Raw genomic sequence first — 24476 nt, forward strand, 5'->3', positions numbered from 1 at the left:
ATATATGTACTGTATTATATAGTATATTACGTGTCATGTTACATCTTTCCATAGTAACATAAATCTTCCATGAATACTACGACTATTGCATGTTACTGGTTGAGATGTATTTGCAAAAGGCATTTGAACACAATCGTTCGAATGCATAAATACAAACCTCCCTTGAACGCACCTCTGCCCAGTTACTATAGAAACAAAGTTTAGCCCGGAAAAGCTAACGTCCGCTAGTTGGCAACTGTGCTGGTTTATGTGGAATTTGTTAATTGGATAAAAAAAATGGTAAGTTAAAGTTCACCTCTTCCATTACAGTGATGTGAAAACAGTCTATGGTGCAAGGCAAAACTTAAGTTAGACATTGAATGAACCAAAATGATAGATGTTTGCTAACGTGAGCATAGCAACCTCAAGTTAGCATAACAGTTAACACCAACATTGTTAATTACGTTAATCTGAACCACATGTTATATGTTTTTTTTTTTTTTATCACTGTCATTCTAGAATTGTTAAATGAAGCCAGACAGCATTTATAAACAAATAGCTAACTAACTTATCTCTACTGGTACGACGATAGTTAACGGTCAGCTAAAGCTATAAATGAAATTAGTACTCGCCAATTTAGTGCCAAACATGTTAGTGCACACTAACCTTAAATTAAGTATTTCATACGTTTTTAATCAGTTGTAAAGATTGTGCCTGCGTCTTGTAGAAAGCATGTTGGGTGCCTATTATATTTTGAGTTTCCAGTTGTTTTGAACTCGTTACCACAAACAGCTGCCTGAGATGGGATGCTAGCTCTCAGATTAGTTTAATATTTTAACTACATTAACGTACACACTGAAAGTAGTAATAGGTTTAGAAGTGACAGTATGCACCTGTTAATGGCCTCAGGAAATTAAAGCTTGTGGATATTGAGACCAGTGTTCCAGAGTCTTGCTTAAAAAAAAGTCCAATATGCTGGGATATATAATTCATAGCTTGACATTTGACTATACCTACACATATTTTATGGAGAAGAAGAGGGATATTATTTATTTTCATTGTCTGAACCATCAGGGTCATGCGTCTTGTGGCCTTCTCAAGTTAACAGTATGCGGAAGACAAGAACACACCTTGGACACATTGTCCTTCACAAACACACTCCCACTAGTGGCTAGGACAAAGACTTCCATTCACCTGACTTGCATGACTTTAGTGCTGTGGGGGGGGGGAAAAACAAAAGCTCCTATGGTGACCACCTGCATAGGAAGTGCTGGCAGCCACACTTTGCCACTAGGAAACAGTGCTAACACATTCTTGTGTGTGTCCACTGCCTTCAATTGTTTTTGATTGACAAGGTGAATTGATTAAGGTCCGCCATTGTTTAGATATTGATGCTGTGTCAGTCCCTCCCATTTGCAACCACAATGAACAACTCACGGTCATTACACTGCTTTACTTCTAAGTGCTCATAAGAACAGTCAAGAAATCCTTAACCTTCAGTTTGTAAAAAATCCAGATTCCTTAAATATGGGTAAACTCTCTACCACAGTCAGTCATGGGACTAAACTCAGCCCTTAAAAATAATAGTTTGGGTGTTGCTGGATGCTTCATAGTGCTTACTCGTGTAAAATCTTCTTGGATTAGGTAATCCAACAGTGAATGACATGTACGCTGATCAGGCATAACATTATGACCACCTTCCTAACATTGTGTAGGTCTCCCTTGTGTTCCCAAAACAGTTGTGACTCATCAGAGCATGGACATGGGCCTTCTGGGGGCGTCCTGTGGACAACAGAATGTTGTTAGTGGGGGCCTTTGGGTCTTATGGGTTGAGGGGAGGGCTCTCTCTGGATCATCCCACAGATACTTGATCAGTTTGGGATCTAGTGAATTGGGAGGTCAACACCTTGTGCTGTTGTTCATGTTTTTTTTAGTTGTTCCTAAAGCGTTTTTATGTGTGTGCCTTTGTCAGGCTGCATCCTGCTGGGGATGGCTGCTGCCATCAAGGAGAGTCATTGCTATGGGGTGGGGTTGCCTGGTCTGGTTTAGGTGGCTGGTACATGTCTAAATAACATCCACAAGAATGTCAGCAGAACATTGCATTGTCACAAGATGGTCAGTGTTATTCACTTCTCCTGTCAGTGGTCATAATGTTATGCCTGATCAGTAGATTTTACTTATTACTGTTGTGTGTTTGAAAGTCAGATTTGAAAAGTCTGCAGTACATTACAGTAACATAGCTTTAACAAATGTAAGATTATACAGTCAAAACATTTAATGACTAGAAGGCAGGAAGGCAAATTCAAGAAAACGAAACACTAAGACATGCACTGAAGAAGAATTATTAGTGATATAATGACAGTTTAATTGCAGTATGTGCTTGCAGAATTGGGCTAAACATACACAGATGGACTCGTTCAAATATGGATTTTGTTTTCTTATTTAAAGTAACCGTGAAACAATTCTTGTCTGTCAGCGACAAGGCCTTTTACAAATACATTTCACTTGTGTGTGAATGTGGTAGTACTAGTCGTTAAGGCGATCATAATATCCTTATGGCATTTTCAAAGCTCAGTTTTGGTAATTCTGTTACTTGATCTGTGTCTTGACTTTTTCAGGAGGATCGCTACGCCTTTCTTGCTGAGTGGCATGACCCCACTGCAGCTCTCCTGCGGCGCTACCAACTGTTCTACTACCCCAAAGATAGCTCAGTAGAAATGGTGTGCATTTACTACTGCCCTTAATATTCTTGTTTGCTTAAGCTTTCTAGGCTATTTGTAACGGCAGAACTGCTGCAAATAACATTAATCTGGCCTTTTTTCAAACTCAGTATAAGATTTGTATGGCGTAGTAAGTACATGTATTCTTGATATCTGTCATGAGGATAAAATTTAAATAGATTGTGTCTTTTCATTGCTGACTGTTTATATTTGTAGCTGTGGCATTTTATTTATTTATTTTTTAAATCTATTTCTCTTTGTAAATTTCAGATTTATTTTTGATACTACCAACATGCTTGTTTTAATTTGCAGTTTGATGTAAAGAATCAGCGAATATTTTTAAGAAGGACCAAATATGGTGACATCCATCAGGAGGACTTGTTTATTGGGAATCGAGTGAATGTGTTCTCACGGCAGCTAAATCTGATCGATTACGGGGATCAGTACACAGCAAACAAGCTCGGCAGCAAAAGAGAAAGGTAAGATTGGTCAGGTTGTGCAGTAAGCCTTTTTTATTCTCTCCAGTTCATATTGTACAGCTTGGAGCACCATTATTTGTAAGATAATGACAATCCAAATAATTCCTCTAAGTGTAACTTGCTCTCACACAATATAAACCCCTTTTCACTATCACAAAGATTCAGGTAAAATGTGTAATTCTTTGACATTGTCAACATTTAAAGGTTTAAAGGAAAGTCCTTTTTGATATTATTCTGTATTAAATGTATATTAAGCAGCATCAGCTATTAAATAGCAGTCAGATTTCTACTGTAAGCGTGAACACTGACTAAAGTCTAATATATTTTTAAAAAACTGACCATGCTACCACTCTGATTTTGGTGCCAATACGATACTGACTTTTGACCCCAATTAAATCTCTTTTTACTTTTATTTTTTTGACATTTTTGCTAATGAATTAAAAACAACATACTAAAATCTGTCATTCACAAAACTATTCCGAATTGTGTTCATCTCCATCCTGCTAGCTTTAATTATTATTGAGATGTGTGTAAAACGTGTTTGTTAACTTCTGAGGGTTTCAGTACTTTTGTAAAGAGAGAGAGATATGAGATAAATATTTTTTAATAAATTTGCAAATATTTTCACTTTGTCACTGTGGCATGTTGAGAAAAAATAGTTTTAATCAAAATCTCAGAGCCTAACTGTAGTTGTTGTTTCCACTCTGTTTGTTTCTGTCCCATACATACTGAAGTTAAAAACGTAACTCTACACATTAGAAACACAGCAGCCAATGAATGTCATTGTAAATGTCAAAGTGTCTGTGTCACGAGGCTTGTGCTGGCTGTGATTTCTGATGCTGTCTAATCACCTCTCACAGTTTGTTTTTTTGTTTGGTTTTGTTTCCTCAGAACTCTTGCTTTGATAAAGCCAGATGCAATCACCAAGATTGGAGATGTCCTTGAGTTAATATACTCGTCCAACCTGATTGTGACCAAAGCCAAAATGACAAAGCTCACATGGTAAGGTCAAAACCTCTCTGTATCTAGTTATAATAACAGTACAATCATATTGGTGTGATGTATCAGACAAACTGCTGTTAGAGAGGGAGACACAGGCTGTTTGGTGTCACTGTGCTTATATAAACAGATGGAGGATCTGCTGTGTCACACATATGAGCAGCATATGGCATGCCAAGGGCAAACAAGCCTGACATTTAATTAACTATTAACTATTTGATCAGGTGATCATTAATTGTGTAATCATATTATCAGACTAATCATAGCCTTACAGAATAGTTACACTAAACTCACAAATTAGCTGTTTAATGTTTGCTGTAAACTTTTACTTGTAATAAAGTTTTATTCTTTTATATTTTAAATGTTTTTATACTGCTTTTCAAAACACATTTGATTGATTAAAACCACATTGCCTGGAAAACAGATCTGCGGAAAAAAGCTTTTTTTTTTTTTTTTAAATTAATCAATTGAACCTAGTCTCCATTTTCTGCCAATTTTGTGTGAATTCAGCTTTTTGTCTTTGGAAAATTCCCAAAGATTAACACTAAGTAATAAAATAATCTCAGAAATTCTCACCAATATTACTTCTTTTTCCTCAACTCATAAAATTGAGGTGTCACATTAATTTCACGTTATCATTATTGTCCTTGTTGTAAAGCATTATTTTATTTTAATATTGTCACCTTTTCCCAAACAGATAAGAAGCTGAAACACACATATACTTTATGTCTTTGACCTTATGTCAGTAGCATGGTACATAAAGTTCAGTTTGAGATTGCAGGATCATTTGGCCACTGATTAACTCTTTGCTTTATGGTTTTCTTCCATTACAGGAGCGAAGCGGCAGACTTTTATGTTGAACATCAGTCAAAGCCTTTCTTCAAGTGAGTGCCTGTGTAAATGATTTTCCAGATTTGAGTGGAGAAGGTTTCTGATAGCCAGCTACTACTATTAACAGAACCTGATCCTAATGGCACTGTGGTAACATTTGTTGCTTTTACATTAAATGATGCGTTACTCCAGCGTTGCTCCATTTTTCAGTAACCTGGTGCAGTTTCTGTCCTCTGGCCCTGTTGTTGCCATGGAACTGATGGGTGATGAGGCCATGTCAATCTGGAGGAGACTTCTGGGACCTGTAGACTCTGCTGTGGCGCGGAGGGAGGCGTCGCAGAGTGTCCGTGCCCAGTTTGGAACAGATGGCATCAAAAATGTTGGACATGGCTCCGATTCGCTTGCTGCAGCAGCAAGAGTGAGGATGTCAAGCTAACCTCTTAACTTTATTCCTATTTACATGTGGCGCTGAAGCCCATGCTCTGCAGGATTATGCCCACTAAAATGTTATTATGTTTGTTTTGTTAGGAGCTTGAATTTTTTTTCCCATCTACAATTGGTCCGGGTCCCTCCAACACCGCCATCTTTACAGACTGCACATGTTGCATTATCAAACCTCATGCCGTATCAGAAGGTAAGGAGCACATAGCAGCAACTCACAGTACCTTCATTATCAAAAATACTAAATGACATCATATATATATATATGTGTGTGCGTGTATGTGTGTGTGTCTACTTTCTGTCTTTTGCACTTCCACGTGTGTCCGTTAATGTTGTTGTGTGACAAAGAGGCACCACATGGTTACCAATTTTGGCTGTGGATTTTTCCAAATCCCTGCCCTGATCCCTGTTCACGGAGCATGCCACCAGAGCTCTGACCTGTGAAATGTGAAATTCCCTGGACAGAGCTGAAGTATGCACACACAATGTTATTGACTGAGGAGAGACCTGGGCTTGTTGTTCTGGACATATAAGGCCAAGCGCGGGGCATTAGAATAAACACACTCGCCAGAGTCCCACATAAAATCCATTTTGTTCCTGATTTGATCTTGAGTGCTTGTCATAGTCATTTCTAAAGTATATGATTTGGACCTGACCCTGGTGACCCTCTGATGTTTCTAGTGCTGGTCATAATTTTAGTTTGTCCAGTACTTATTTATGATGGATAACAGCAAAATTATACAAATTCTAATGAGCCTCAGTTGTGCTTTGTGTTTATTTTCTAATTAGCAAATGTTAGCATCCTGCTGAACTAAACCCACTGTTAACACTGTCAATGCAAGCATGTTAGCATGCTGACATTAGCATATAGCTTAATGCACAGCCTCACAGTTCCATTAGCATGACTGTAGACGCAGTCTTGTTAAAAAAACAATTATCTACGTAATGATAATAATCTCGTAAACCACTCTCTTTTTCATAAATAAAAAGAACACTGGAACATTGTGAGCTGAGTGTACACACAGCCTGTGTTGTTTAATTATCAGAAAAAGCAGAAATTATATTTATTCTATTCATCGGAAGTAGTTTTGTTCCCAGTGTAAAACACTGAACGGACATCTTGACTTATGAAACTAACAACAGACAAATAATGCCTGTATGACACGCCTGTACGACACATGACATGTGTGCCAGGACCCTGGTATGGTGCATGCTGCTCTTTCTGGCGTGACTTTCTACCACACCTAAATGGCACAGAGCCATCATTAATATTACCTCTGTAATTACACCCGTGATTTTTCTGCTGTCATGTTAAGATATTTGCCGTGAGAATCGTCTATAATAGAGGACTTGTGGAGAACCAACAAGCATGGACATGCTTTATGTGCCTGTTGGGTATCATTGTGCAGGTGTTATGCTTGCAGTCAGTTGCATAAATACATTACCTCAAACATAAAGTATTCATTTGGTACGTGGTTATCGATTGTCATTTATTTCTACACAGTGATGGTGTAACAGTGAAAACATACGTACCACTATATTAGGTCTGACAAAAGCCCTCTCTCATGTTGGGTTATTCTTATTTTGTATGTCTCGGTCTCTGTCTAAGAAGGAGTTTGCGCAACCATACCTTTGACCAGAGTCAAACCACAGATTTCTCTATATTTGTTGAGGTCTGGCAGCTTAATAGGGATTTGCTGAAATAATACCACATAAGCTATGCTGTTTACTGTATAAGTGACAGTTCTTTTGCACACTAAGACATGCCGTATTTCTTCTGATATTCCAGTTGTAAAGAGAGTCTATCACAGGGCAGTCTGACACAGAGAGACAAACAACAATTCACACTCACATTCACACCTACGGCCAATTTAGAATCACCAGTGAACCTAACCAGCGTGTCTTTGGACAGTGGGAGGAAGCTGGAGTACCCAGAGAGAACCCATGCAGACACTGGGAGACCTGAAAATATTTTCAAGAGCTACTTGATAAAAATCATTTCATGGGTACATTTTAAGGTGATGAACTTGTAGCTACTCTCTGAGGCGGTTTGTGTTGTTATCTCAGCATAATTATTTTACTGGTTTTATTTAAGTCTGCTGGATGTTCTTTTCATTAGGCATAGAAACTCTACACGTCTTCGGGTGATGTGTTGTTTTAAGGTTGCCACACAATGTGTACCTTTAGACATGACATGATATATTTGGAGTCAAAAATAGTAACCCAGTCTGAACGGTTTCTCCAGCTGACGCCAAACTGGTATGGTCAGTCAGTTTAAAGACAAATAGTGTCAGAAAGCGCTGATTTCCTTGGAGGATCACTAGTGGGCCTTATTTACGTGACAACTACGTGGACAAGACACAGCCAATCACTGTTTTGATAAAGGAAGTTGTGGCTGACTATGCACTCAGACATGACTGGAATAGAGAAGCTACTGTTGCCAGGCACCCAGAATAGGATCTCCTAGCAACAGCACCAGCTGCTTTTGGGAGCTGTGTTGAGTGTGTGCCTATCCTAGGCAGACTGCTGGCTGCTGCCTGGGGAGGGCACGGAGGACTCGGGAGGTGGTTCCTTACCTAATACACATAACTGGACTGTGACTGAACAAGAGAGATATTCACACCGTGGCACCCGATCCAAAATGAAAGTCATGATTACACACTGCAGCATTTAGAATAAATGGAAAATGGCCTGTCTGACAAGTACACGGGCTGCTTTTTATCAGGATGTCAGACTGAGATTATGAGCCTGGCGCCTTCATTCAATTATGTGTCTGCAGCAGTCTGACCTTCACTGTCACTCGTGCACCTTGGTCACTGCAGCTGTAGCATTATTGCAATAACGTATGGCCACAGTGACATGAGGTACAGCTCTGTATCTGGATTTCTAAGGGCTGACTGTGTGGACAAAAATAATGGCTCCTCTAATAGACAGGACATCTGTAAGACAATCTCACTGTACTTTGTCCAAAGGAGACACTAAGGTCAATGTAAGATAACATTGTGGTCTGGATAGGCGATTTACAATAGCTTCATAGTACATTCAGTTAAAATATTCGTAACCATTTAAAAAGAATGAGAATATTTTATTTACTTTCAAGTGATTGTGACTGCTATTGCACAGATTAATTTATTTGGCTGACATTCAAGAGTTTATTGTAGCCCTCAATGCCTTACCTGTCAATCTGTGTAAAGACAGAGGGAAGCTCATTAAAGCTCTGCAACATGAACAGCTTTGATGTTTTCACAGGCCTCACTGGGAAGATCCTCAACTCCATATCTGCAGCTGGATTTGAAGTCTCAGCTCTTCAGATGGTAAACATTTGACAATAATTCTCCTTTCCTTGTGCTATAGTTTTGTACAAGCTGTCTCACTGTCTTCACTGTGCTCATATACTATATCATATTTTGGCTTTACTCATGTACTCATGTGAAAAGTTCACTGTATCGGCTCCCTCTGATTTACCCGACCTCACGATTGAACTCGGCGTCACTCATGCAAACAGTGACCCCCTCATGGTCCATTCATTTTGCCCCATCAGATGTGACACTGTGGGACATAAGTAAATCAATCAATGCTAGATCACTGTAGCCACATGCAGAGTGTGTCGTGCATTAATGAGATTAAAATAAGTGTATATTAGCAATTCATGCAGAGTCTTAGTTCCAAGGATATGATAACGTATCCCTCATGTTCCAGATGATTCATTAGTAATTTTTTATGGAAATTCTAATGTTTTTTTTTTTGTGATAATGAACTTTGTGTCTCAGTTCAAATTACATACACTAACTGAAGTATTTTAGTTTTATTAAGGATTTGTTATTGCGCCTCCAAACTTTTTTTTCATATTTAATTTCCCGGAGTGCGGTCTTGATGTTGCGTTTCCAGTTTTTGTTTTGTTTTTTCCTAGTTCAATGTGGACCGGGCGAATGCAGAAGAATTCTATGAAGTATACAAAGGTGTTGTTACAGAGTATCCAGTGAGTATAAACACTCCGTTGTTGTGCCAACAAAGAAATTCCACGCATCACCGCTCTGTCAGTTGCTACTTCTGATAATACAAAAACAGATGTTACACAAAGGATCTACAAGATGTAGCAGATTTTGTCAGTAGCCCAGTGTTTAGTTTGTACACTTGTAGTGTACGTTTTGAATGTATTCTACTCATATGTTGCAGAGTATGGTGACAGAGCTGTGTTCTGGACCCTGCATGGTTTTAGAGATCCACAGAACTGACACACCAAAGACCTTCAGGGAATTCTGTGGTCCTGCTGATCCAGTGAGTATTTCTCCTTGTTATATACTTTTCAAGACAAAAAAAAGTGAGGTTTAGATGCTGTGAAAAACAATATATCATCTGCGAATGATTATCCATCCATCAACCTTCTTTTGAATGGAGTTTATTTAAATCCCTTTCTCATATGTGCATACACACCTAGCTTAAAGTAAAGTAGTCTAATGCAACAGCCCTGCAATAAATCCTATCGTTATGAAAGTTGTTCAGCACTGCGCAGTCAGGTGTTTCTAATGTTTTGACTTAAGTGATCATATTTTTCATATACTTGAAAATTTATGCAATATCGGCTGCTACTTAAGGTTGGTATAAAAGCGTTACATTTTGTGGAGGCAGTTTAACCAATTACATGGCACTCCTTTTGTCTTGCAAACCTGTAAGCCTAGCTAAATCTTCTCAGCCTTGTTTTTATTATGTGGTCTGGAAAACATCTGCTGAGGAGTAATTAAATTTAACAGCTGGGAGCCGATTAATAGGTAAAGGAGAGACCATATATTTTTCATTTGAACTGAGCTCATGGTTTGGTTTCAAACTCTGACTGGTTCAATAGTAATCAGTTGAAAAATAATACACAACTTAGGAGGAACTGTTTTTTTAACCCTCGCTTTCTGTATGATGTGCATTTTGTGGCTGAGACGATTAGATAAAAGAGTTGGTGTGTTTCTGGGTGCTGTTGAGGCAGAGCCACAGGTCTGTACTCGTGTGTGACATGAAACCTAATGATAAGACGCTGTGCTTGGTAACCATAACAATGAGGGACTACACACCTGCACACTTTCCCCTTCAAGCTCAGCAATTGTCCATGACTCAGCTGGGGATTTAGTTAAAAATATCTAAAGCTTAGCTTGTGTTCGTCTCATAATTCCTTCTGTTGCAGACTGTTTTCATTCAAATGTATTTACATCCTGTGATTAACCATCAGGGCTCTATTCCACAGTCATAATGTGACTGATGCTGCAGCCACAGATCAGGAAAAGGGTTAGTTAATTAGCTAATGATTTCCAGGTCACATGATACTACACCACTGCTCACTGATGCCAAAATAATTAAGTCTTGGCAAGCACCATCTGTTATTTTATTAGTTACCCTCTCCAAATTGGCCTCTGGTTGGGATTTTCACTAGCAACTCTTAAAGGGCCAGTGTGTATACGTTATCTGTCATATTATCTCAGCGTCTCAGTGTTCTTCCCATTTGTAACAGCATCAGTTGCCCAGCTATATTTGCATCTTTCGTGGAACAGCAGTATTCACTTCATTTGCACAAAGTAATAAAATATCCATTCAAACTCTATTCAAAGAAATTATATGACAGAAAGAGTATTAAAAGTAGGCAACGTACAGACCAGCACCTTCTGTGTAATATGTATACGGTTGTAATTGGCTCGGCTTTTGTGAAAATTGGAATCAGTGTTTGTACAGTGGTTCTATATCTTCGACATAAATTCAGTATGTTAATACTACTCCAAGCAGCCCATTTCTTAAGCTGCTGTCATTTCTTTACAGCCCTTTTCCTCTCGTTCAGTCCTCTTAACCTCTTTGATTGCTTCAGACCTCAGTGACTAAATGGGAGGTCAAGCAGTTTCATCACTCCCTGACCTCAGACTCACCTTAGTAATGTCTTACAAATCAACTAAACATCAGTACTCCTACTCTTCACTGGGGCTCAGTGATTTCATACACGAGATTACCAAAAAGTCCCAGCAGCACTAAGATCTCAGAGAACAAATGTTGCAAACTTGCGGTAAGCTGGGGGGGTCACCGATGGGGTCATTATGGCTAACAGATTGGACTACACAAATACCGTAACCCCAGGCTTCATGAAGAGGTCAGAATGTCCATTAATAGTTAAGGGTGAGTTTTTTGGGGTAAGAATAGGCTATTGATTGATTCCAGTCGACTGATCTATAAACAACACAGTGTGAATGGCTAGATTCACTGACATCAAACACACTTCATCATGGTAGAGTTGACCTGTAGATCAATTTAATGCCAGAGCCTCCTTATAGGAGAGAGCAAAAACATATATACTGTATAGTACTGAATATAAAAATATATGGTGCAGGACATGTAACGCCTTTAACCAGGCGTCGCAGATCTTACAGTAAAGGATCCACATAAATTCACACCTCCATGCCCTTAACTGCTCTCACTGCACTCACTTAGTCATGAGATTGTGGTCTGTCTTGTGATGTGTCCTGATACCAGAGCAGACAGACACAACGGTCCTCTGTCAGCCAGTCCTGACCCAGCCGGTACTCTCTTCCACGGCGCATTATTTGCCTAAAATACACGCTCCCCCTTTAATTTAATAATACTGCACATTAGCAGTGCATTGTGGTCACACACTTGTTGTTTTCTTCAGTGGATTATAATAATGTTAGAGATGACCAATTAGGCCTCTACATTCCTGCTGCACAAGCCGAGATACCTGCCCTGCATCATGCTGGTATCAAACTACATCGATTTCTGGCTCACAGTGATTTTGTGGAAAAGCATATCAGGTGTCTGGTGTCCAGTGTTTTGAATATAATGTATTTGCTCTAGATCTATCCTAATGGTAGGAACTATTTTTAGATATTTACGTGGTTCCTTTTTCATGTTTGACTTGTTCTTGACTTTTGTATTCACTCGTTGTTTCACTTTATCTGGTTAGTCTGTGAATGGGAGGAAAATAAAAAAGAGGCCAAGAGCCTGTTTAGTTCTAATAAGCAGCTATAACAGAATAAATTAAAGTATGAAGCAAGAGAAACGAGGAATAGACTCCAAAAGGTAGGCGACCAAAGTATTATGTTAAATCAGGGGTGTCAAACTCATTTGAAGCAAACAGAAACACAGTGTTTACCTTTGTTTTAGCGCAAAGACGTACAAGTACATTATGAAAATGTTTACATTTAATGAACTATCCTACAAAACATTGTTGTCTGCTGTTTAGTTCCATGTCTCAGTGTTGTGTTATATCAGCAACTCTTACTAAAACAGCACAACCCTTAGTAGAAAAATTAAGAATAGGTGCCAGTTTTACTGAAAAATTAGTTAATGTCTCCTATGTAATTTCCGCAATTTGCAAATTCATCACTGTATGTTTGACATCCCTGTGTTAAATTGTCTGAGTAGTATTTTAAAGGAAACCCGCTGTTGACTTCTTATAGTCAGTGCACGTACTTCCTAAAACAGGTTTCGCAGACTTAGGACAGAAAGCACTTGTACATTGGTTCATAGTCTCCCTGATGTCAGCAGGGTGGGACAGTCAGCAGTGCGTGAAGGATCAGACGTTTCTGGACGGTCACATGACAACCAGCTCTTACTGCCCCAGCCATTGCTCTTGACAAAGCCTTCAGTCATTGTGTGACCATCGCTCAAAAGCGCTATGGGACTCCTTAAAATCAAATTAAATGGTGACAGCAGGTTACTCACATGTATCTAATGCAATTACAGAGAACAGAGCTTTGTAATGAATTCTTTCATCACAAAGTAAATCTCTCCCGTCATCGCCTGTAGTTGTGCGTGGTATGGGACATATAAACACTGTGGATGTTGTTCTTCATTTTCTACAGACAACATGTAGACACATGCCACTCTACTATCAGTGAACCGCCATGTTAGGAGTTCTTAGGGGCATCTTGTTTTTCTACTTTCTAACTGAAGCTGATTATACCACATTTATACCAGTTATCTAGATGATGCCTCTTAAACAACAGTTTAACAGTTTAGCAAAAAGTTCATTTTTTTCTAAAACTGTTTTGTGAACTGTGATGTTATTATGGCATCACTGGAATAAAATGACACTATGTTGTAATACATTTGGGATGGGCCAACTGTGAATAACATGGTACACTCTGTACTTATAATTACATAAAAGCAATGGTTTGCAAAAGGAGATGTTAGAGGAGAACGAGGCCATGATCATGCTAGCTACTTTGTGAGGCTGTTAGCAGGCACTTGAGCCAGAAGCTAACAGTGTGCTAATATGCCTACAAGTAAACATAACACCTGTGCTGTTCAGGTGTTATGTTTACTTTAGCCACCAGCATAGTTTAGCTCATTAACATTAAAACACAAAACACTTATTTGATCACAAACTAAAGTATTTGACAAATTCAAATTTGGATGGCGCTTCAGGAAATGTCTGAGGGTCATCAAACTGAAGTGGACTGTTCCTCTGAAGATCATGAATGAGTGTGCCAATGTCCATAGCAAACCAGCCTTTATTTCCTAATAAGGTCAGTTTGGTTAGCAAATCATGTTTTTTTATTTAGTCACAAATAATCCTCCTGTGAACACGCTTTGTTGTTGCATTTCTTGGTCCTTTTTAACTCTGGTACTGAATATGTGCTGACACTGTCCAAATACTAGCTACTTTATTTCTGCCAAAACCACTACCATCTTAGTGAGTTTTTAAAATGCTCTCTTGATCATTTTGAACCTTGAACAAAATGTGTTTTTATTATGTGTGAAGCTACGCCATTGTTTCAAATTTGGAGTCCAGTCTGCAGCAACTACAGGATCTGGGTCAATGGGGCCCTTTCAGATTGGCACGTTTGACAAAAAAAACTCAACTTAGGAAAGAAAACCCTTACATGTACGGTTTTGCCTTCAGGTGGAATTACAATAATCAAATGCTACATAACAGATTAACTAAGCAAATGTCTAAAGTCGAAGCAAACTTCGGAAGGAGCTAGAACATTTAAGCCCAGAGTTCCCAGGTGATCTACAGCTGCTGTTGGCGTTGTGTCTCCGGCCTGTGTTTATCTCTCACAGTTATTTCAGTGTTGTGCAATTGTTTGAACTTGTTTTTGAAAGTGTTTTGTTTTAAAAGACAATGCACGGCTTTGACGCGTGTGCTAGCTTAATTTATGACCTTGAAACCTGTTCCTGCCTTTTGTGTTGACTCTTGTAAACCACTGGAGGATGAAGAAGTCGTCATAGGAAATGGTTTCCTGCTGCAGAGTTGGATCCTTTACGGAAGAAACCTGAGATGAAACAAACCTATTTGTCCTTCTTTTATCCTATTATCATATTACATGGTTTTTCCACCGTGCCAGATATTACTGTTTGTACTGCTTTAGACTTAATAGTCGGCTTGGTGAATTAATTATTCACATGTTGCCCCTCCCCTGATGGCAGACCCGGTGGGAGGGTTGCATTTCCTGGAGGCACAGAGGGCAAGCCAGCCCGGCTATGACCTTGGGAGTGTCTGATGTTGAAAGGATATAGACAGGCGCTCAAGATGAATGTGCTGCCTGGAAAATAGTCCCTGTGGGTAGGGAGTTTAAGAGCTTCATTAAATAAACTGTTGGATAAAATGTGTCCACAGCTCATATGTAGTGTTAAATGTTGAGATAAGAACATGTCGAAAAGGTGAGGGAATTGTATTTGATTTGATTAAGAAGTAAATACGATCAAAAAAATGTAAAGGGAAAAGGAGTTTGAAGTTTTAGTAATATTCATCTCCCCATACACTCAGTGGAAACTTAGCTAAGGGTCACTTCTACTGGATCACATGTTCAGTTGCTGAGTAATCACTATGTCTTACTAACATGCAGCGGTACAGGATGTTCCGCATCAGACCTCGGCTGTGTTATCCAGACGTTTGGACGGGAAGTCTGTTACATCATCATCTTTTGTTCTGTGTTATTTAATGCTGCGGTTGAGTGCTAGTAAGATCACTCTGTGTTGTACCAGTCGAGATATCACAATCAAGATGTTTTCCTCCAACAGGAAATTGCAAGGCTTCTTCGTCCAACCACATTGCGTGCTCTTTACGGCAAAGACAAAGTGAAAAACGCAGTTCATTGCACAGACCTCCCTGAAGACGGCATTCTGGAGGTGGGTGGCACATGCACGTTGTACTCTCTCTGTATTTCATCCACATTGTTTCATCTGTGTAGCTCCAACAAGTAGGTCTTCTCGTTGACGTTCTTTCCATGCATAAATAACTACCCTGTGTTTAGCCAAGAACAAAGCCCCCTCGACTCTGTGAAGCCGTGCCCTTAGACCGGTCTCATGACTCTGGTCCGTGGGCTGGAGCAGCCTTAGATCACACTGGTTTTGAGGAGAATAAGAATGGCAGAGGAATTTGAAACAAAACCATTGTTTTGCAAGGAGTGGGTCTGACCAATCAGGCGTCATTGTTCAGGAAAACTCCTGATCTGTAGCCTGGACAAACGCCTCCTTGTTAAACATTAGCCTGTGACTGACTGAACTGACACCCCCTCCCCCCAAGGCTGGAACATGGTGGCCAAGAAAGCGCTTGTTCAGAAAATTTACTGTGTGAACTTTGACAGTGTCACGATTCTGATATAAGACAGGGGGCCCAGCTGACACTTGATATTAAGATTTAATTCTGCAGATGTAATAAGTTTTCTTTCAATTTCTTTTTCAGGTGCAGTATTTCTTCAAGATTTTGGATGGATGAACTAGAAAACAGATTTCACTCCAGAGTCAAAGACTTGACAGTTGTCTCATTTTTCTGTTTATTGTTTCAGCCTTATGCAGATTAAATAAAGTGACAAGAGCAGACTCCTGACAAGTGTTTTGATCTTCAACATTGAATTAAGTATTTTTACACCGACTAAACATCTTATTACATGGGATACTGCATTGCCTCTGATATTCTTTAACTTTTTGACCAGCGACTTTGGTATTGGATTCATACATTACACTTTGAAAAAAAATGTACAACTGCATAAATATAAAATTCTTCCACCATGAAAATGGCTAAAACATTCAATAGTAAGTTGCATCACGTCACGTGATGTCTCCAGCAAAACAGATTTCAAAGCACTGAGTTGCCACTATTTCCATGGAGGTGACAGTCATCTAGGCTGGACCCACAAAGCTCTACACTATGAACTAAGAATGAACCGATGTAGGAGTATCAAACAGAAATGTCATCAAATCATATCTAACAGCTAAGGTGAACAAATTGTGTACAAATGTATCCTTCCACAGCCAACTTGAACAACTTGGATAAAGAAACGCACACAAAGAAAGATTCCATGGAGCACAGTCATTTACTCAAACATGGGTCTTAAAAGTTCAGAGTACCATGCTAGTATTTCAGTTAGTCAGAGCACATTGACACACTCCACACACTCACATAAACACGCCTGCACACAGACACGCACACACCTTGGACCACTAAAGCTGACATAAGACAAAAGAGATTACAACAGGACTGGACTACAGCACTGGACACACCAATAATCTATAGAAACCACGTGAGGATGAAATACGTTGGGGACAGAAACACAACTCGCTACACACCAGTAGAGGAATTGAAGTTTTACAGTAATAGATGAACACATCCCATGGCTCAAGGAATATTTTCATTTACAGTAGAATAAATATTTTCTATTGCTACTCTTGTATTTTACATTCTAACCCTTGACAAACACAGAAAAGCTAGTGTAAAGCACACGGATTAAGTGTAGGTCCTGTATAATATGAATGTTCAAAGACTAGTGGTGTTTTATCTGAACTCTTGTAATCTCTCTACATTTTGTGTGTTATCAAAATGAGAGTGCTCATCATGGCTGAGGTCACGACTTTATTGTGAACTTAATGTCAAAACGTCCTTGATAGCGGTCTTTCTCACTGTAGTCGATGTTTGCTCCGTAAGCTTTGCACTCGACGCGGAGCTCCTCATCTAAGGTGAGGTTGGTAAACTGAATGGCCACCAGAGGCTGCAGGTACTGGGGGTGCAGCAGTTTGCCGTAGTACGGATAGTACTGAAGGGGGAAGCCTTGGTAGCTTTGATTGATACCAAAGTACTTGATCTCTCCAATCTTGCTTTCATCCTCTTCTCTCTGAAAAAACAACCATTTTACAGCATTAACACCACGGACAAATATCCAGTCTTGGAATATGCGTGTGGCCAGGTGCTGTCATATCAAACATACCTTGTTTTTGCAGAAAATGGGGATCAGGTTGTTGTTTGATTTTGTTAGCAGACTGTCTGGGAGTGACTCATTGTTAGGAGCCTAAAAAAAGACACAGTGGTTGATGAACATCCAGATCGGGTATTTAAAGCTGGTGATTGGCAGCAGAATTAGGTTATACACGCTGCAAACTACATGCAACTTTGAGTGCTTTGACTTTGTTTATCTTTACATAAGACAGTACTGTTTTTTGTAGTAGCTAAACTTAGAAACCTTGCTGGACTCACGGGTGAAGTATGCTATCCATCAAATATTACACACATTTTTCAAAATAAATTTTTATTACACTATTGTTCACACAATTACAATTCATCAAAATCCACCACTGCCACTACCCACAATGCAACTTTTGGGAGTTTGGTCAGAAATGTTCTTGTCTTGTGCAAGCAGTGACTAATGGGCTCAAGCAGACTGAAACACAAGTTTCACGTGTATTATGTGGAAATGACTGGAATTCCTCTTTAGAGAAATGGAACGTGTTCAGAGAGAGAATATTGGTGTTTGCAAAAACACAGGTTTCCTACATGTTGCAGTCCCAGTTTACATCGCATTACATTTAAGCTTGTGTGTTTTTATGTATTTTCTTTCATAGTTTGATTTGTTTACATGATGTAGTGAGTGTGCAGAACACCTACCCTTGGTCTGAAGTTGACGATCCTGTTGAGCTTGACAATGACACATGGCTTTCCTTCCTTGAAGCCATAAGTGGTGTCTTCCAACCCTGAGCAGCTCCCGAGCCATTTTCTGTCAAAACGGCAAGCTTTCCTCTTTCCTTTATCAGATTCCAAAGAGCCACGTTCCTTGTATGGCTGAGGAGTAACTGTAAATGGTACAACAGTACACATTAGACCTGGTATCGTGGGTGAATAAGATATTCAACATCTGTTAAACTGTTAAACATTGGTCTATTTCTTTGGAGAATTTAATGATAATAGATCTAAATAAATTTTTAGGGTTGACAAATCTTGATTGACGATTGTTACATACCCATCAGGGATCAGCCAGAGAGTATGACAGTCCCTGTATGATTGGCTTATACTTGCCTCCACAATCCTCAAAACTTGCATCATCAATCTGACTCGTCGCATCATATTTAGAAAGGAGATCCGTCATGCTGTCGGTGTACTTCTTATATGATGCATCATCAGACTTTGTGAAAGAAATTTCAGATTTTTCTGAGCGGGGAGTGTGTGATAGACCTGAAAAACACCAAATGCTTTGTTAAGAAAATGTAAAATAAATATCAAAGACCCAAATGAAAACGCGCTATTAAACAATGTGGCAACTTTTAATTTGAAAAACTTGACGCAACACATGCCATGCAACCTATTGTGTTTCTTGTATATTATCTTAGGACAATGTAGGGTCTTGGGGATTTCCTCTGTGGGTCTCTGTCAGCTCTTTACAGCAGTAATTTTCCACAGACCTTGTGCACGAGGCCTCAGCGAGGCGTGGCATGAGGAGAACGAAATGAATAAAACAAGAGAATTATGACATTCATGAACTTTTCCCAACCTCTCTGTTGGGTCTGTTTAATAGTTGTGGTTATGGGCAAGATTCAAGTTGTTGGTGCAACATAAATGGAAGTAACATTAGAATTTCAGTGGAGGCTTGTGAAAGTTCACCAATCCCCTGCCCCCACCCATCCACTCTCACGTGTGTCTCTCTCACAATGGAAACTTTTAGCCCCAGAGTGGGAGGCGGCTCAGCTCTGAGAAAAAAAAAAAAAAAAAAAAACCTCCTCTCTGCTTCCTTGATCATGCCACTGCTGGAAACTTGTGTCAGCTCAAAGCCCTCCACACAAACTCTGTTTCTTTGCCGGGTTCATCTTTGACTGTCAACAGTCATGGACAGAATGGCAGGTTTGTGGAGCCAGTAATCTACAACGGCTGCTAAAAATACCGCCAATGCTAAAGCATGTGCTGTGCAAACAAGTACTGGCACAAACAGACTAGGCTGGACACTTAAAAGTCTGCCTCTAAGCTTGTAGGAAATTTTGAAAGGCCTTGTTGTGTGACTGCAGCAGCGGTTGATGACGCTGAGCGGGTTCTCACAAGATTACAGATTAGAATTGTTCTCCAGAAAAGAAAACGAGTTTAGTTGTGTAAAAACTACCTTTTTTAAAAAAAAAAAAACATTGATGTACAAACTCTTGCCACACATGTATGTGTAAACATGACAGCTGTGAAGCATAATCATGCCACACATGAATCATTTTAGTTTCCCAGTAGCCTGAGGGGGGAACCATTGACTGGCTGAGAGGAGTGAAGGACAAAATGGCTGAACCTATTTAAGGTCAGAATGACTCCTGATAGAGTAGCTGCTCAAAGGCACACCCTAACAGTCATTTTTAACCACACCACATACCACCACGGAGAATAAGCCCCAGACATTTCTGATCAGTGCCACGTTTTGGGCTGACACCCTTTACCACAGCACATCACTCACACAGTCACAAGTAGAAAGATATGTTTACCTGGAGGAGCCACTCTGTCCTGATAGGTGGGTTTGTAGTCACTTAATGTGAGCAACATTGCCTGAATGGTCCCGATGAAAATTCCAGCCAAGCATCCATAGAATATCACGTAGAACAAGAAGATTTTAACTGTAGAGGGGAAAGTACATTCAATTAGTTAAACAAGCAGAATAACCCATTAATATGTGATCACTTTGTCAGGGAAGAAAGGGCCCAACATTTTCAAATGTGAGCACATTTGAGTAGCTAAAGACTTCCTCTTTGACGTTTGGGAAAAAAGGCAATAAGCATTTTTGACATTTCACAGATTATGCAAGTCAGCGCTTAGCAGACTTTTTAATAGCTTAACTGTATGTAGCAGGGTCAGTGTATTTCCTGAAATGACATGAATGTGCCACATCATGTGAGAATTATGTCTCATAATTTATCTAGAAACACAAAACAGCTGTTTGCCAAAACCTGCGGGAGAGGAAAAAAATGTTGCCTATCAGTGTGTTCCCTTTCTTTTCTCATCATGGAAGTTGTTACAGAACAATAGTGCCCCCCCCCCCCCCTCAGCTAATTTAAAATTTACCCCAATTATACAAAGGCAGGAGGGCTGCGGTTCCAGTGCAACAGGATGAGTCACTAGTCATTGCTGTTCCAGCGCCAAAGCCACTTCTCACGCAGACCCTCCCCCACCGTGTCACTACCAACAACTTAACTGAACAAAAAGGCCTTTATTCATTTAGTTTTAGACAGAAACTTGTCATTAGTATTTCTTGTTTGCTCAGTTTCAGTTAAATTTGCTAAGAAAGGCACACATGAATACTGCAAGTCGCTCTGAGTGCATGTAGGTCAGAAACTTTTAGTTTTTTTCTTGTTTTTATCCAGCTAAGTAATGCTGTATATGTGTTGTAGAGTATATTGTACATGTATTTATGGTGATGCCATACATCTGAAAAATATCCAAAAATGATCAGCATGGGTTAAAATAAAGACAGTGAGTGCCATAAATGAAAATTATAAACTAGAGTTAAACATTTGATGATACAACATCTCCACCAGTAAGTAGTAGGCTTCTCCTGTCAACATTCAATGTGTTAAGATGTATTTTGAATTGAAGTCCAGGTGAAGAGTCTGAAAACAATAAAAGGCTTAGCTCTGAACACTAGCCAACAATTTTTCCAATCTAATTCTGTTTTTGACTATTTCTATGTCTATTATTTCGGATTCAGTTCTGAAACACAAAAATACAAATGCAACATTGTTCCCTTTCCTCATATCTTCCTTGTCCTTGCTGTGGCACCTTCTTAAATTTCCGCTGCCACGGACATGTCGAAATCAGCCACAGCTAAACCTGTTTGGTGGGTTGATAACAAGTTCAGACCTACAACTCTATCTCCAACCAGCAGACCCTAGCCTTACAGCTCAGTGAGGAGCTTCACTGGCCCTAACTTAACGATGCCTCTGTGTCAATATTGTTACAGCAACTAAAGGACACTAAAACCATCAAGGTATGCAATAAATAGCAATATTTTTTTTTTACTTTATGCACAGATTCCCTGTTCATGGGATGTTACTGGCAGCGTGCTTGTAAGGCACAGATACCACAGCTACAACGACACCCAGCAAAAGCAAGCCAATGTTCTAAACTCTCTGAACAAACATTAAACACACAAACAAAAGAGACCGACCGCCTGTATGGGCTTTCAACAGGTTACGAATTTCCACAGCACCTGCTACTAATGTAAATGCGTAGTGTTGAGCTATTATGATCCTGTAGGCAGCCATAGCCGTATTGCTCCGAGATGCACCTGTTCAAAAGACGAATCAGGCACAGACACGAGTGTAGGATTACAATGATGTGCTGAGATTTCTTTGGAGTATGCCATCTCAGGAGTAAAAATGTTGCACACAGCACCTGTTGCAAGGGTTAGTTGCATTTGCAAAACAAATACTTTTTTTTTCTCCTTGTGTACGCAGGTGAAATTCAGGCTGGTCAGACTATGAGAGCTGATGACCAGCGCTTCACTAAGTCAGACCTTAGGCTGTTTCGTTAACCTTTCCTGTATGGTTAAAATTAGAGAAAGACTTCTGCTGGCATCTGAACCTGTTAATAACCTATATATGAGTTTCATTCGAGTTCAGATGAGTGAGCAAGTACAAAACATAATTTACAGCTTTGAAACGAGCTCTGGAAGGCCAGAAATGTAAACAGCACAGAGTGTCCTGGAGGCGGTGAAAGGCAGTTTGAATGGAGGAGCAGCACCTCCCCCACCAGACTGCTGCAGCGTGTTGAGAAGGGACCGTCCCCACAATCACACCACACTGGTGTCTCTGGCTTTTACTAGCGTGTTTTCAGTCGGGGAAAACTTTACGAGCCCCGCGGTCCATCTTCTGTGTAAAATGTAGAAACGAACCTACGGCGGAGACAAAATGAGCGCCACCTCCCTAACACTGTCACTACCCATTTCCTGTCTTTCACGCGCTGAAAACTACAGAAAGTGGAAATATCTGTCTAACCACACCGGTACATAGAACAAAGAACCGATTTATTTCTCCGTCTCATACTTTGTAGTTTCAGCAACTCAAGGACACGGGCGTACCTGTTGCTTTTAGAGCACCGACTTTTAGTTAGTGCGACATCACTCTCCCTCACAACGAAGGACAACGGGACGCCTTTTTTAGATGCTCACTGAGTGGAACTACAAGCCCGGTAACATTACAACAATAACGACATTAGGTTATTTCAATTTCCAACTTGAAAGCAGCTCCTTTGAGTTCACCATTAACCTCCACGCGCCGTCTACGCCTTTATTCATTTCCTGTCTTTTTTTTATAATCAACTAATTAAGCCCCGTCCCTGCATTTAAAAAAAAAAGAAACCTTTCATTTCCACCTTCTCATTTGAGGAATGAGCTTTTAGACTGGCTAAGAAGACATACCGACCAATTCTTCGTTAATTTTTTTGGGGGGAGGGGGGTGTAAATAAAAAAATAAAAAAATAACTGGGAGATGGAGAGGGGCGGCTCTAGAGACATGTGAGTCGTGATCTGCTCCGCCACAGCACGGTGTTACCAAGCGGTGTCTGGCCAAACCCGGTTGCTGGGAGGAATTGTGGTGGGGAGGGGGGAAAAAAAGCAATTTTTAATTTGTAAAACGGTTTAGTGAGCTTAATGAGTGCACTGTAATGGTAGGCAGTGATCCTATCAAATCAACAACCACTGGTGGCCGTATTAGGCGAGCATTCCCTCGTCTTAAAGTATTGAAAACAGTGCTAAAACGCTTAGAGCTGGATCCATTAATCTTGGGTTTGAGTGAAAGGGGGAGAAGCATAATCAGGCCTGTATAAAGGAGATTAGCTGCTTATTACTGGTGGGAATGAAATGCCCTCTGTTTTTCCTCGACTCTCCTTGATTTGCTAAAATAAATAAAAAAACTGTAAAAATACAAAGGTGAACAATAAAGGGACACAACAGCCTAACCCAACTTTCACCATCTAGCTTGGTGAAAGGTCCTGGCCCAGCACAGATTGTCCTTCAAGATGACCTTTTCATAAAGGACAGTTATTAATGAATGCCTGATATGGGCAACGCCTTGCTTATCATTACCTGTTACAATGTATTAACCGCAAAACTATACTGAATCTTACTACAACCACAGGGCTAAGCAGTCATGGCAAACATGTGCAAAGGAAATCAGTCACGAATAGTGTGTGTTAATCACGTTGTTAGCATTATTAATTCGCCCTTTTTCTAACTTCATTCGACCTGTAGCATATCTAGTTTGCTAACTCTGTGAGAGAAGTCAGCTTCGAGCTTCATAGCTGAGTTTATTCTGATTTAAGAGACCAACTTCTTCGCACAGACTCCATTGAAAAACGGAGTCACGACACACCAATGAGCTCTAACAGGTGCTGTCTGCCTGTCTGTTCAGTCAGGAAATGGAGGATAAAAAAAAAAAAAAAAAAAAAACCACGACAGTTTCCACGAGTCTTCAGCCAGACGTAAGACATGACCGTTATGGAACGCGTGCCGTCGTCTATAAACAGTAGCTAGCTCGTTATGTCGTAATAATAAAATGTGTACTTACACCAACTGCCTCCTGTTCGTCCTAGAAACTCCTTCTTCTCTGAATTCCACACAAAACTCCTCCATCCGCCGTCGCTGTCTTTATTCCCCGACATATTAACTCCCCGGTGATGTCCCCTCTATATTTTTTTCAGTTTCTCTGATTTAACAGCTGGGGCAGTTTTAGCTGGCACTGTTAACTGTCCCTCACAGGAAACACGAAAGGACAGTTTCGTACCCGACTTGGCCAATTGTACCACACACAA

The 24476-nt window shown here is 39.9% G+C and overlaps 2 protein-coding genes across 2 annotated transcripts; one reads left to right on the top strand and one right to left on the bottom strand.

Annotated features, from left to right (window-relative positions):
• Window positions 1-93: 93 nt before the first annotated feature.
• Window positions 94-16258, top strand: nme7 (NME/NM23 family member 7). Its single transcript, XM_084547867.1, has 12 exons — window positions 94-279; window positions 2598-2699; window positions 3012-3178; window positions 4070-4180; window positions 5011-5061; window positions 5219-5426; window positions 5537-5642; window positions 8699-8763; window positions 9360-9428; window positions 9626-9727; window positions 15461-15568; window positions 16125-16258. The coding sequence occupies exons 1-12, from the start codon at window positions 277-279 to the stop codon at window positions 16155-16157; spliced, it is 1125 nt and encodes a 374-aa protein (XP_084403993.1). The 5' UTR covers window positions 94-276; the 3' UTR covers window positions 16158-16258.
• On the bottom strand, window positions 16192-24476 carry atp1b1a (ATPase Na+/K+ transporting subunit beta 1a). The gene is made up of 6 exons (XM_084547868.1): window positions 24233-24476; window positions 20159-20287; window positions 18726-18881; window positions 18318-18502; window positions 17644-17724; window positions 16192-17550 (listed from the first exon to the last, which is right to left on the bottom strand). The coding sequence occupies exons 1-6, from the start codon at window positions 24324-24326 to the stop codon at window positions 17284-17286; spliced, it is 912 nt and encodes a 303-aa protein (XP_084403994.1). The 5' UTR covers window positions 24327-24476; the 3' UTR covers window positions 16192-17283.

Source organism: Chelon labrosus (genome assembly GCF_963514085.1).
Source record: "Chelon labrosus genome assembly, chromosome: 7".
Taxonomy (NCBI): Eukaryota; Metazoa; Chordata; class Actinopteri; order Mugiliformes; family Mugilidae; genus Chelon; species Chelon labrosus.

Bases quoted from the DNA above. Each gene is read 5' to 3' on its own strand.
- nme7 (XM_084547867.1), top strand. The intron at 5,427-5,536 runs GTGAGGATGTCA...TTGTTTTGTTAG, and splicing joins CGCTTGCTGCAGCAGCAAGA to GAGCTTGAATTTTTTTTCCC. The intron at 5,643-8,698 runs GTAAGGAGCACA...ATGTTTTCACAG, and splicing joins ACCTCATGCCGTATCAGAAG to GCCTCACTGGGAAGATCCTC.
- atp1b1a (XM_084547868.1), bottom strand. From the start codon at position 24,326: ATGTCGGGGAATAAAGACAGCGACGGCGGATGGAGGAGTTTTGTGTGG. The intron at 20,288-24,232 runs GTAAGTACACAT...TCCCCTCTACAG, and splicing joins ACGAACAGGAGGCAGTTGGT to TTAAAATCTTCTTGTTCTAC. The intron at 18,882-20,158 runs GTAAACATATCT...GGTGTTTTTCAG, and splicing joins GGACAGAGTGGCTCCTCCAG to GTCTATCACACACTCCCCGC.